A 13711-nucleotide genomic window follows, 5' to 3' on the forward strand; every position below is an offset into this window, starting at 1 on the left:
ACAAGTGTCACATGATTTCACTTGAGGAGTCAAACTGTCAATTACATTTTAGAAGCAGTCGCACAGGAAATACTTCCCTTTCAAAATAAAAGTCCTCCTGCCAAGGGCCTCAAAACAACTGTATCTGCATCTGGTACTGCAGCTGTACAGCCAGTACTGGAGTTGAGGGGGATGAGGTGGGGTGAGGGGGGATGGCAACCCCCCCGCTCCCCCTCCGAAATAAAAATGGTCCAAATCCCCCCCCCCCCCCCCCCCCCCCCCCCCTGAAATAAAAACGGTCCAAATCACCCCCCCCCCCCTGAAATAAAAACGGTCCAAATCATCCCCCCCTGAAATAAAAACGGTCCAAATCATCCCCCCTGAAATAAAAACGGTCCAAATCATCCCCCCCTGAAATAAAAACGGTCCAAATCATCCCCCCTGAAATAAAAACGGTCCAAATCATCCCCCCCTGAAATAAAAACGGTCCAAATCATCCCCCCTGAAATAAAAACGGTCCAAATCATCCCCCCTGAAATAAAAACGGTCCAAATCATCCCCCCCTGAAATAAAAACGGTCCAAATCATCCTCCTGTAAAACTGTCATCCCCCCTTTCCATCCCTTATGTCATTTCATCAATGAATGTGGTTTTACTGCTATTTCAACATTTAGAGTCATCACCAGAAAAATAACTTATTTGACAATTTTCACCTGTTTCAAGTAAATTTTCACTTGAAATAAGTAGAAAAATCTGCCAGTGGAACAAGATTTATCTTCTTATTACAAGCAAAAAAATCTTGTTCCACTGGCAGATTTTTCTACTTATTTCAAGTGAAAATCTACTTGAAACAGGTGAAAAGTGTTGTTTTTTCCAGTGATGAGTCTTGTTTTAAGTGTAATGAGATGCTTTTCACTAAAATGAGACATTTTAACAAGAAATAAGACAAATATTCTTGTTAAGATTGTGAGTTTTTGCAGTGATCCATTTTACTTATCCTGTGAAGGACAGAGTCATATTGATAAGTTCAGAAAAGTGTTTTTTATTGTTGTGTTTTGATGTATTTGATGTAAGCCCAGTGGATATTTAAAGCTTACAGAAGGCTGCATTTAACTGCTGCTATGTCATTCCTGCAGTATTTCTGCAGCTGTTTTGGTCACTGCTATTATTTGTAATATATTATATTATTTGTAATCAGCACAAATTATCTGTCCCCATATGATAAAATCCACCACCCCCCTGATTGTTTTTTACAACTCCAGTACTGTGTACAGCAGGTCAGAGGAAACACCTCCAGAGGGTCAGGACTGATCAGCACCGCTGCCCTCTCTCCACACTGGAACACCTCCAACACTCCCGTTGCCAGAAAAAAGACCAAAATATAATAAAAGACTATTGACACCCCGGACACAGCCATAATCAGCAATATTAAAATAATAAAAGGCTTGCAAATATTTCAGTTGATTTGTAATTAATCCAGAATGTATGACATTTTTGTTTTTTTAATTGGATTACAGAAAATAAAGAACTTTACCACAATACCACAATATTTACCACAATATTCAAATTTTCTGAGACAGTCCTATATATATATATATATATATATATATATATATATATATATATATATATATATATATATATATATATATATATATATATATATATACACCGTATTTTCTGGACTATAAGCCGCACCTGCATATAAGCCGCATCCACTCTATTTTTTAAAAAATAATTAAAAAAAAGATATACAAGCTGCATCCGCTCTATTTAAAAAAAAAAAGATATACAACCCGCAGATATTTATGTCGTTAGATTAGATATTTACTACATGTACAGAAGGATTTTGAACTGTAAATGATGTACATGTTTTTACCTAAATAGATCTAGAATAGATGTCTTTTAACACGGCAGCAACTTTGCTGATTAAAACGGGACAGAACCAAGAGAAATTTTTCTTTTCCACATCTTTTTATTGGGAACCGACGACATACAGAAATCAAACACAAGCTACATGGTCCTCCATATTTTTTCCCCCATTTTCCGAGAAAGGCGTGCTAAAACCTGAACAGAGCAGCACTTTCCAGCAACCCCCCCACCCAACTTTAGAAAAATAATGTAAAAAGAAAATTAATTAATTCGTAAATAAACAGAATAAAACAAAACCTGTAAGTGATAACAAGAGTACATAAAAAGGATGAGAACCAAGTAAATAACCGCTATTTATTTATCTATTTATCTGTTTGAAATCTGCTTCTACCTACTTCTATCTGCTAAAGAAGAAGTGGCGTATTCTTCTTTGCATTTATTTTGTCTTAGTTTTGATTCTAATTCCGGTTAGAGCGCCCCGAGCGGTGGAAGAAAAATCCACAGAATAGCTGCACCTTTGTATAAGCTGCATGGTTGAAAACGGCTTATAGTCCAGAAAATATGGTGTATATATATATATATATATATATATATATATATATATATATATATATATATATATATATATATATATTAGGGTTAGGTTTTTACCAACATGGTATTAACCATTAATATGTGAAGGTCAATGTATTAATACCATTAGCCTGTGTACTACAACAGTATAATAAAGTCCTGTAATGATGGCTTGTAGTTTTGGCCCCCTCTGGCCCCCCCTAATAAACGTTTTGGAGGCCCCTGCTCCGATGATGTTCCGGACCTGGCGCGTCTGTCTCTCCTTTTATTTTCCCGTCCTGCTGCTCGTGTTCCGGCGTGGTGTGTGCGGACGGCCCTGCCTCCTCTCTGACATCATGTGCATCATCATGCAGGCGTGTGTTTATGAGCCGGAGTCCGGGCTGAGCCGTGAACATCCCCGGCCCCTCCGCCGCCTCCATGGCCGCAGACATGGCTCCGTCTCTGGGCTGGCTGTCCGCCGTGTCCGCCGTGCTGGCCGGCGTCTTCTCCCTGCACATGCTGCAGAGGCTGGTGTTCCCGTACCTGTGGAGGGACCTGCGGTTCCTGCTGAAGGTGGTGCGCTACGGCGTGAGGCTGGAGCTGTTCGGGCTGACGCGCAGCGTGCGCACGGTGCTGGACCGGTTCGTGGAGCAGGCGCAGCGCATCCCCGACAAGCCGTTCGTCCTCCACGACGGAGCCACGCACACGTACCGGGACGTGGAGCAGCGCAGCAACAGGTTCGCCCACGTCTTCCTGGAGCGGCTGCGGCTCCGCAAGGGCGACTGCGTGGCCGTGCTCATGAACAACGAGCCCGACTTCCTGTGCGTCTGGTTCGGCTTGGCCAAGGTCGGCTGCTCGGTGGCGTTTCTCAACACCAACATCAAGTCCAAGTCCCTGCTGCACTGCTTCCACTGCTGCGGGGCCAGGACCCTGGTGGTGGGCTCAGGTGAGGGATGATCCGAACCCCCGGGATGAGCAGAAACACCGGGAATAACCGGCGGAGTTGTTGCGTAAAGGCTGATTTATGGCTCCGCGTTAAATCGACGGCGTAGCCTACGGCGAGGGGTTCGCGCCGTGCGAACCGTACCGGCGCGTCGGCGCGAAACCCTACGCCGTAGGCTCTGCGTTGGAGTAACGCGGGACCATAAATCAACCTTTACGCAACAACACCAGTACCTCGTTTTTAATGTAACTTTATAACTTTACATTTAAAGATGAATGAATGAATGAATGAATGAATGAATTGTCTTTATTTTGGTCATGTACAAGTTATTTTACAAAACAAAATGAAAAAAGTAGCAAGACGCCTCAATGCAGATTGTACTTCATACAAACGTGCACTCATTCACCTGCACAGGAGCAGAGCTGTGCACTAACATACTTATTTTATCAGGAATTAATATATTTCATCCAGCAAACATTTTTGCTGATTTGACTGCCGTTTTTACCTGAACTCGTGTGAAACATGTATCTGATGGTTGAGGAGCTGGATGGTCCCAACCATTTTATTTGCTACATTGATCCAACGCAAAATAATTTGCACAACAAAATGAAAAAAGTAAAATAAACATTGCTTTTGCCGAAAAGGTGTAGGCTGAAGCCGAAGCTTTTATACCCTTTTTATCTTGTGATCAGCTTAAATCTGAAACATTAGCATTAATCCGTGGAAACAAACAATGTATAAAGAAGACAAAAAATAAATAAGACAAAATATTAAATTGACGTTTCACATTCTAGAATGTTTTTGATAATATACTTTATAATTATAGTGTTTTATATTTATTTACAATATTCTCTTTAAAAGTTTTCTTAAACTTGTAGATAGAACTGCACATTTTTAGGTCGTTGTCATAATTCCATATTTCTTTAATTGATGTAAGATATACATGTAACAAGTTTCATATAAAGTTAGATGCAAAGTTTTAATTCAACTCTAAATGAAACATTTGTGGCTGTAACAAGTGTGTGATGATAGAGTTGAGGGTGGGGTTGAGTGGGCGCTGCTCTGACCCGGTTCTTCCGCCCGGGCCTGTCGGGGAGGTTTCACTCAGCCCGGTCCTGTCGGGGAGGTTTCAGGTTTGACTCAGACACAGAGGCCGCTCCTCACAAACCTGAACCGCGAAAAAATGAATGAAAATAAACAAACTGGAAAAAAAACTTCTCTAAGTGTAATAAAAACAAAACACAAATAAATAAATGGATTTAGTTAAAGGGTGATCCCAGAGTTGGGGGAATCCACACTTGAAAAATAAATAGATAAAATAGCCCCCGTGTCTTCATTTCCTAAAATTTAAATGAATGTGCCTCCTCCATCCTAGGCACCAAATGTAGGCTACGATTATGAAATAAATAAATAAATTAGGTGCTTTTAAGTTATAAATACTATAAATTCTTCACATTCACCTGAAGAAAGACACTTTTACTTTGAAAAACTATTAATTTAATAAACAATAAACTTCACCATCAGTTTTATCTGAAGAACTATTTAATTTAGGAAGCGTCATCTAGGTCGAGGATATTGGACAGGTGGGTCAGAGTTGAGATGTTTGAATTCACATGAAATGAATAAACATGATTAGGATAAATTTAAAGGGATGATAAGTAAAAACCGATTGTTTGAGTTAAGCAGTGCAGCTCTGTAAACCTGCTGCTGGAGAAAACGTTTAATGTCGCAGTTATGTAAAGTTAATTGATTGACAAACCTTATGTGGCAGCGCGCTGCCTGGACAGTTCTGACCTGGCTTAACCACTGACCCGACCACTTAACCCCCGAGTGTAAGCACTGGGGAGTTGCTGAATATAGAGTCAATATCTACAAGAAACGTTGCAGTGTGAGCGTGAAGCCAATAAAAAACCCTGTAGAGTGCTTCATGGACCCTGGATAAGGCTAAAAAAGCTGCTGAATTAATGCAGATCATTTACTATTTTACATTTACCTCCATTCCAGTCATTTCTTCAGTAATAATACAGGTTTACGGGGCCGTGTCCCACATCAGGAACAACGAGTCGGGCTTGCAGAGCTCCAGTGGACTTCATGACTGAACACGAGTAAATCCTGTCGGTGGGTTTACAGCACCTGGGAACATTGTTATTATCAACCAATTCATTTCCCTTCAGGGATTAATAAAGTACTTAATTATAATTACTAATTTGAATTTGAACGTTTTTGTGCTGCTTTTAAAATATTGCTATAATCGTTATGTGTATAATAGTTCTTATTTAAGATAACATGATAAACAAACCACTTTCTAAGGAGAAGACAATTTCAAGACTGTTTTGATAAAAGAAAACATTAAAAATATCAAAAACTGACAGTTTTGACTTTCGTTCATTGAATAAATGCCACAAATAAAAGATTGTGAAGCAGTAAGAAAGTTGATGAAACCAGACCACAAAAATTAAAATGTTGAAATATTTAATTTTACTAGCTGTTTCCAATGAAAAAAGGGAATTCATAGTATCGTGATGCAATAGAATCAGGAAGGAAAACAACAAGGTCGTTCAAGGTGCTTTAGATACAAATGTGAAAAGTTACAAAAATAAAGAGAGTTACAGTTACAGTGTGGTGCAGAAATGAACATTGTTTAAGTCTATATTCAGAACAGTTTCAATGATTCACTCAAAGGCAGCTGTTAAGTTCTCTGGAGGTTTGTTCCAGATCTGTGGAGCATAGAAGCTGAATGCTGCTTCTCCACGTTTGGTTCTGGTTCTGGGACACAGAGCAGACCTGAACCACCAGACCTGGATCTCTGGATGGTTGCTATGGCAACAACACATCTCTGATAAACCATTCAGTCAATTTATAAACTAACAGAAGTGATTTTATAAAGTTAATTTTGTCCATGGCTTTACAATTTAACTTGCTGATTCTTTTCGTCGGACAATAATATTTAGGTTTTTTAAATAGCTGATGTGTTTCGGAAACATGTCAGAATCAACAAGTTAAACTAACAGAAGTATTTTAAAGTTTATCCTCTGAGGTCCATGGAGCCGGTGTTAAGATCTCTGAACCGGAGTGATGGGGTCCACTCTCTTAGTTCTGGTGAGAACCCGGGGAGCTGATTCTGGATCAGCTCTAGACGTCTGACTGACTCTTTAGGCAGACCTGGGAACACAGGAGATTTGAGAAGGGTCTGTACATTAGCAACTTGTCCAGATTGTTCTTGTTCAACAGTGGTTGGATCACTGCTGTCTTCAGACACCTGAGACAAGGGATGAGTTTACTATTTGAATCAGGGGCCGGATTCAGCAATATGTTCTTAAGAACGATCTTAAGAAATGTCTTAAGATCTAAAATTAAGAAGTTCATAAGAAAGTTCTGAAGTGCAATTCCTCAATATTTTCTTAAGAACTGTAATTTCTTACAAATTTCTTATTTTTCCTACTTAAGAACTTCTTAAAATATGGCTGTATCAGAAATGGCATACTGCATACTACATGCTACATACTGCATCAGTATGTACTGTATACTGCATACTAAATGAAGGATTCAGTAGCCGCTCCAGCAGACCGTTCACACAGCAGTAGCAGCCAAGTATCCCAGAATTATGTTTTATTATTATTATTATTATTATTAATTTCATTATATTCAGTCATGCACCTGAAGCGAGACTTCACTACACCGATGCATCGCTCCAATACTGCGGGTCTTTGTTTGTGCAAATGTGTTGAAAAAGGTGATATAGAGTCTTACCTTTTCACAGAAGACATTTTAAGACAGGTCAAGGTTTTCTTAAAGTTAAGAAAAAAAGTCAAAAACAAATTTGAGAAATTTTATTTCAAGAATACCATTTATTCTTAAGTTTTTTCTTAAGAAGAAAGTTGAGAAAATACTTAAGAACATTTTTGGAGAATACGACTTCTTCTCTTTTTTTCTTCTTAAGACTGAACTTAAGAAAAAAATGACACTTAAGAAGATTTTTTTTCTTTAGAATGTTTTGTGAATCCGGCCCCAGATCGGTTGCATGACGAGTACAACTTCCTTGAAGGAAGCTCTGGGTAAGATATAGAGAAAACAGGAGGATGAGTTGAGCTGATCCATAATATCCTTCAGGTTTTTGTAGTTGATTGCGTAAAATTGTGTTATTTTGTCCAAATTGGTTTTGATTGGAGGCAGCGCTATTACTGTACTTGATGTTGATGCACTGACTGCTTTGCTATTCTTCTGGATTTCCTGAGTAAAGAAGTGGGTAAATGTATTGCAGAGTTCTGTTAACCGCCACAGCAGCAAACAAACAGACTGTTGTTGTTTTTGTTGATTATTTCAGAAAAGAAGGATTCCCTCTCATTCCTCAGTTGTAAATGATGTGTAAGTCTCTTTAGATAGTAAACCTGGAGTCCAGTCCAGCTCTGTTTGGATTTTAAACATTTTGTTTCCTTTCCACTTTTTCAGATGTTTCTTAATAAATACAATTTAGATTTTTATAGATAGAAAATAGACACTTCGTTATCATTCAAATTCCACAAGCAAGATTGTAAAGCAACGCTTTTTCTGGTAAACCCAGAAAAAGATGGTAATATTGAATGCAACATTAAAATCAAAGTCAAACTTAGTGAAACAATGTGATGGTAGTGGGGTGGATTATTCAGCAAATACAACCTCGGAGGAATAACACCACTGTTTTGACTGTGCCATCATTTGTTTAATAAAACTGAAGTAAAAAAGGAAAACTGTCATGTGGGCAATACAAAGTACCCCCTTACCTCTTCCATATGATTGAGCAGGATTCCCTCACCACATGGTCTTCACTACCGTCTTAATGCAGCTGTTAACGTCAGGTCTGGTCCAGAACCAGTCCCACATTTCTGCTTTTTAGTCCTACGGTTAATCTTCCTCGGCTCCAAACACTATTATTTCTGTTTAGTCTTCATTTAACTGATGGAAATCTGATCCACTCTTTAATTTGATCAAAGCATTTGATCAAAACTGAATTGGATTATAGTCTCCTGGTGAAGTGGATACATAGATTTGTGTCATCTGCGTAGTATTGGTAACACTTTTTTTTCATAATTTGAGGGAGTGGGAGCAGATAGATGTTAAACAACAGAAGGAAGGTTTATATAATAATTGGTCCAGTTCAAAAAATATTATCACCAAGCAGACAACGTTCAAGATGGTTGTTAATGTCCTTCAACACGGACATCCCAGCAGATTCATCCAAAGTTCAGACCAATCAGTGCTCAGAATTTTGCAAAAAAAACCTAAGAGACAGTTTAGAGTTTACTGAGCATTAAAGTTCATGAAAACATTCAAGTTGATGAAAACACAATAAGAGAGAGAGTGAATTGGAGGAAGCCTCTCTCTCTGTCTCCCTGCTGAAATCGTTTAGAGATCCGAACCAACGTTGGGAAGAAAAATGGGCCAGAAATCCCGTTATTGGCTGAGTTTGGCTCCTCACCTGCTCTACATAGTTGTGACATTCATGTTCTGCAAAGCAGATGTTTTCATCCACAAGTCTCACTCATGATCATAATAACTTTTTATAGTTTTCATTATTCCTTTGAGGGTGTTTTTTGTTGAACATTTATCAGAACCAGTTCCTTGACAGAGTCTCACACAGTATGACAGGTACAAATACTCAGCTTGGTATGAAAATCATAGCAAATAGACAAACAATCAAATTGCCAAGAGGTGGAAGGATATTGTTCATAAGTCCACTTATTTCACAGTAATAAAGAAATTAAAAAAAAGAAAATGCAACTAGGCCAGTTGTAGAGACTATATTCTCACTTCTCTAAATACATTATAATGTATAAATGTGTCCATTTTGTAAGATACAAGTCCGTCTGGAGTGGAAGATTTGCCGTTATGTGTTCCATCAGTTTACATCCTTAAGTCTTTGGGTCCACTGGTCCAGTCTGGGTGGATGAGGCTTAGCCGAGGGTGTTTTTCCTCTTTTATTAACACATGATGGTGACTTTTCTTCCTTTTTTTTTTTTTTTTTTTTTTTTTTTTTTTAATATTTTTATAAAAAAAAACTCCATTTCATCACCCAGTGCTCCTACCTAAGTGACAGTCCTGGGCATTGCTCCCTCTACCAGCCCCGGGAGTTCCTACACTGAGCTCAGGTCTCCTCCTTAAAGCAGCACTATGTAACTTTTCCACCTTAATGTAATATTTCATCATCATCATTGTGATGGAACATCAACTTCCAACAGGTTTAATGAACCTCTGTCATGGTCTGAGGGGTCTGTATCTCCTTCACTGGACTATGTAACTTTGAGGAGCATGGTAGGAACCCTGCCACACTAAAAAACTACACATTTTTACGGCTTTGACTGCTTTACGGCATACGTCACTTCCCCCTCCTTCCCCATTCGTAGTCCAGACCAAAGCTGGGCGGGGCGTGGAGCGCAGAGCTCAGCAGAAGCTGGTGTCATGGCCCAAGCAGCGGAAAAACCCAAGAAAATAAAAGTTTTATTGGAGGAGGTGAAAAAAAGGAAGTGGGAGAGTAACAAGCTAAATGCCCGGACTAGAATAAACATTGTTCCGGCGTTCACTCGCTGGCGTGAGCTGAAAGACGAGGAGGGATGTCCGACAAGAGAGACAGAATTGTTATGATACAAATGTAAATGTAGAGTTCTATGTTCAATAAGAATCAACATTAGAATGTTTTCACATACAGGGGATTCGTCTTGGGTTCTAGTATTTTTCCTGAGAAATGTAAAATTGTGCAGGGCTGATCTGCAAAATATAAGGACTGGGCATTCAGTTATTCACAGGTTATAAAGTATTTTTTTTATTTTGTCAGTAAGTATGTTGGACTACTAATTTATGATGAAGTCCCTCTAAAAAACGTTTGTAGTTTGGGGATCATTATCTCTCTGAAACAGGACGGGGGGCGGGGGAGACTTCACTAATAAAACCAAGTTGAACTTAGTGATTTTCAACATCGTCATATTATATTGTTTATCCAAAAATAGATCCATTACCTCTTCACTATCCATCCTGCAAACGACCGCTGAAAACAGAAAAGTGGTTTTGAAAGTCCGTCCCGTCTTATTTCATTCACTATCAAAACAAATGCAGTGACGGGGACAGGAGTTTTCCGGCAGTACGCGCTGGTGCTCATGGGAAATGTAGTTCTTTCTGGTAAAACACTACCGCTTTTGTCCAAAGGAGCCGCCAAACTCAACAAAAGATGAAAGTTACATTGTGCTGCTTTAACCTGAGGAGTGATCAGCAGCATCTTTTCACCAGACAGGGTGGGGTTTCTCCGGCCGGACGTAGCGCGTGGAAGGATCACGTTATTCCAGCCGGATCCTCCCCACTCCATCTGTTCCCCGGTTGGCCAGAGGGGGCAGTAGAGCCCAGGACTGTTGCATGTTTTTGTGACGGTAGAGAACATTAGCTACCCAAGGGAACACGGGGAGAACATGCAAACTCCACACAGAAAGATCTTTCACCAACCCAGGACCTTCTAGCTGTGAGACGGCTGCACCACCACCTGCACCAGCGTGCCCCACTCACGATAGCCACTTTGACTCCATCAGCACTTTTAAGCTCTGGTTTAACCCCTGCACGGCGTCAAGGCCAGAGAGACGGCTCTCAGCTCCTCAGAGGACTTACCTAACTCCTGGCGCCTCGCAAGGTTTAATAAACTTCAACTCACTTTCCAGAACGAGAGTTCATGGCCAATTAAATGATTAATGGGGTGCAGGAGGTGTGGCATAAAACCCAAACAAACGTAATCATCAGTCCTCCGCACTTCGGCTTTCGTCAAACATTCATGAGGACTTTCAGGACTTGGCTCCGGAACTCAAACTGTGCTTGTTCACGTTTCCTCTAAACCCGGGCATACACTGTGCGATTATCAGCTCGTTTTGAGCCGATTTTCCAGTCGTGCGACTTTTTTTTGATCGGGCCCGATTTCGACCCAACCGTTGGTTGTGCCTCGTGCAGTGTACGTGGGGTAACGACGAGAGATTAACAGCTCACGACGAGAGATTAACACCTCACGACGAGCTCCCGATCACAAATCTTGTGCTCGCAAGAAAATTAAACGTGTTTGAAATCCTGGTCGCTCCTCGTGAAAGAATCACAGTTGAAGCAGCTACGACCCGATTGGACCTTTCACAGAGAGCATGCACAATCTCTGATGTCACGTCAAAAACTATTTGTAGTTTAAGTATTGCAAATTCACATTACAAATCATGTTTTAATAGCAAAAAAAGGCAGCATTTCCACGTACGGTGCGGGTCGCCGCGTACCCTGCGCCGTAGGCTCTGCGTTGGTGTAACGCGGAACCATAAATCAGCCTTCAGTGTGCGTTCTGTCTGCTGTTCTGAACACTTCTCTTCTCTGTTGTGCTCATTTTGCTGGGACGTCGGGTTCCTCCGCCGAGACACAACTTTTGCGGTATGCGTTCATTGTTGTCTCTAAAAATGATGCGCAGTGCCCACCCAATCAGAAACGGTACAGATATTTTGGGATTTTTTTTCCAAAAATAAAATTATAAAAAAATAAAGGATCCCCATAACCTTTGATGGGGTGGGCAGGACGCACGTTTGGGTGGACACAGCCCACCCCCGCCCCAGAACCGGCCTTGAGTTCCAGTAACAGAGGTCCGACGGGAGGATTATGATGGTATAGTGTGAGCAGACGGAGCATCCGAGCATCAGGTCGTACAGTGTGAGACCATAAATCGTGGGCTGTGAACTTTTGAACTCAGCGATCTAGTTGTGCAGTGTGAGATGGGGCTGAATCAAACGATTTTAAAATATCGCACAGTGTCTGCCCAGCTTAACTCTGCTGTCCTGACTTCAACATCTTATCTGAGTGTTGCACATTCTAACCTGGGTGAATGTAGTTGGACATCCACTCCTGGGAAGACTGACAGTCACCTTGAATGCTCTCTATTAATGAATAATTGTTTTGAACTCTAAATAAACCCTTTTCTAGACTGATGTGCAGCAGCTGCTCCTCTAAGGCCGTTGCTTTGTCGTTCCCTCTTAGCATTGTGTAAAGACACATCTGAACAGCAAAATGCCAAAACATCTGATCAGTTCGACAATAGCTGATGATTAGCAGCTCTCGGCTGCAACCTCACATTTCTTTTCTCTTTTCAGTTTTATATTTGTTAATAAATGCATAAAAAAATGCATAAATAAATAAATACGAGTGTGTGTGTTCTGGTCCCGTCAAACATGTCAAACACGTCTAAAATGCTCTTTGCCCTGTGAGCAGGTTTTCAAGGCTCATCTTTGCTGTACAGAACAATTTAGAAAGTAAAATTCAGTTAAAGCGCGTTGAGCCGAGTTTCACAGAGAGGCCCGTGTTGGGGCCGTTAATAAGATTGACCACGCTGCCTCCATGTGACAGGAAGACTGATCATTCTCAGCCAAACGGGCCTGATTCTGCCCGGGAACGTTGTCCTCATTCCTGCAGGACAACAGGAGAGGGATTCACAAACGAGCCGGGCACCGTTTCCCTCAGAGCTGACGTGGCTTTAGAAGAGGCCCACGTCAAACCGTGAGGGTTTTTAACTTCCTTCAGACGGAAACACAAAGTTCTGCAGGAGACCCACAATATTCTCACGGCACCGATGACGCTGTATGAACCAGAAAACCGCAGAGACCCAGTCTTGAACCATGACGTTCAATTTGACCGTGTTCGTCGCCCTTAATCGCTCGGGTTCCTGTGAGGTGTTGTGTTTATGACGAAACCATTAGTCTGGCTCAGGGGACGGCAACCCAAAATGTTTTAGAGCCATATTGGACCAAAAAAACAAATATGTCTGGAGCCACAAAAAATGAAAAGTCTTGTATCAGCCTTAGAATGAAGACAACACATGCTGCATGTTTCTATATTAGTTAGAACTGGGGGAAGATTTTTTTTTCATTGTGCACTTCGAGAAAGAAGTCAAAATGTTGAGAAAAAAGTCAAAATTTTGAGAAAAAAGTCGAAATTTCAAGAAAAAAGTCAAAATGTCGAAGTACAATCTTGAGAAAAATGTTGAAATGTTGAGAAAAAAGTCGAAATGTCGAGATTAAAAAGGAAAGGAAAAAGGAAGGAAAAAAGGAAAAAAAAAAGAAAAAAAGTTAAAAAAGGAAAAAAAAAAGAAAAGACATTCAACATACCCGGTATATAAAGTGGTTTCCCCTCAGCCTGCCAACTCAGAGAAGGAGGAAAGCCACCAGATTCTGCAGTGTCTGTACAGCCGCACTGATGATCCGTCCAGTGTGATGTGGATCTACGAGCCAATAAGATTCTGCTCCCCAAAGTTACGGAACGACGGGAGTGATTTCCATAGGTTGTCCTCCGATGTGTGAAACCACTCCCACAACTAACTCCACTGGCCGGAGCTTCT

At 40.7% G+C, this 13711-nt stretch overlaps 1 protein-coding gene across 1 annotated transcript in view; it reads left to right on the top strand.

The window, feature by feature from the left end:
• The first annotated feature begins 2803 nt into the window (after positions 1–2803).
• slc27a6 (solute carrier family 27 member 6) overlaps positions 2804–13711 on the top strand; it is a 54092-nt gene continuing 43184 nt past the window's right edge. Inside the window, exon 1 of the mRNA XM_061734556.1 lies at positions 2804–3348. Coding sequence (XP_061590540.1) covers positions 2841–3348 — 508 coding nt within the window. The 5' untranslated portion in view covers positions 2804–2840. The remainder of the gene's footprint in view (positions 3349–13711) is intronic.

The sequence above is a fragment of the Cololabis saira genome, chromosome 11 (assembly GCF_033807715.1).
Source record: "Cololabis saira isolate AMF1-May2022 chromosome 11, fColSai1.1, whole genome shotgun sequence".
NCBI lineage: Eukaryota > Metazoa > Chordata > Actinopteri > Beloniformes > Belonidae > Cololabis > Cololabis saira.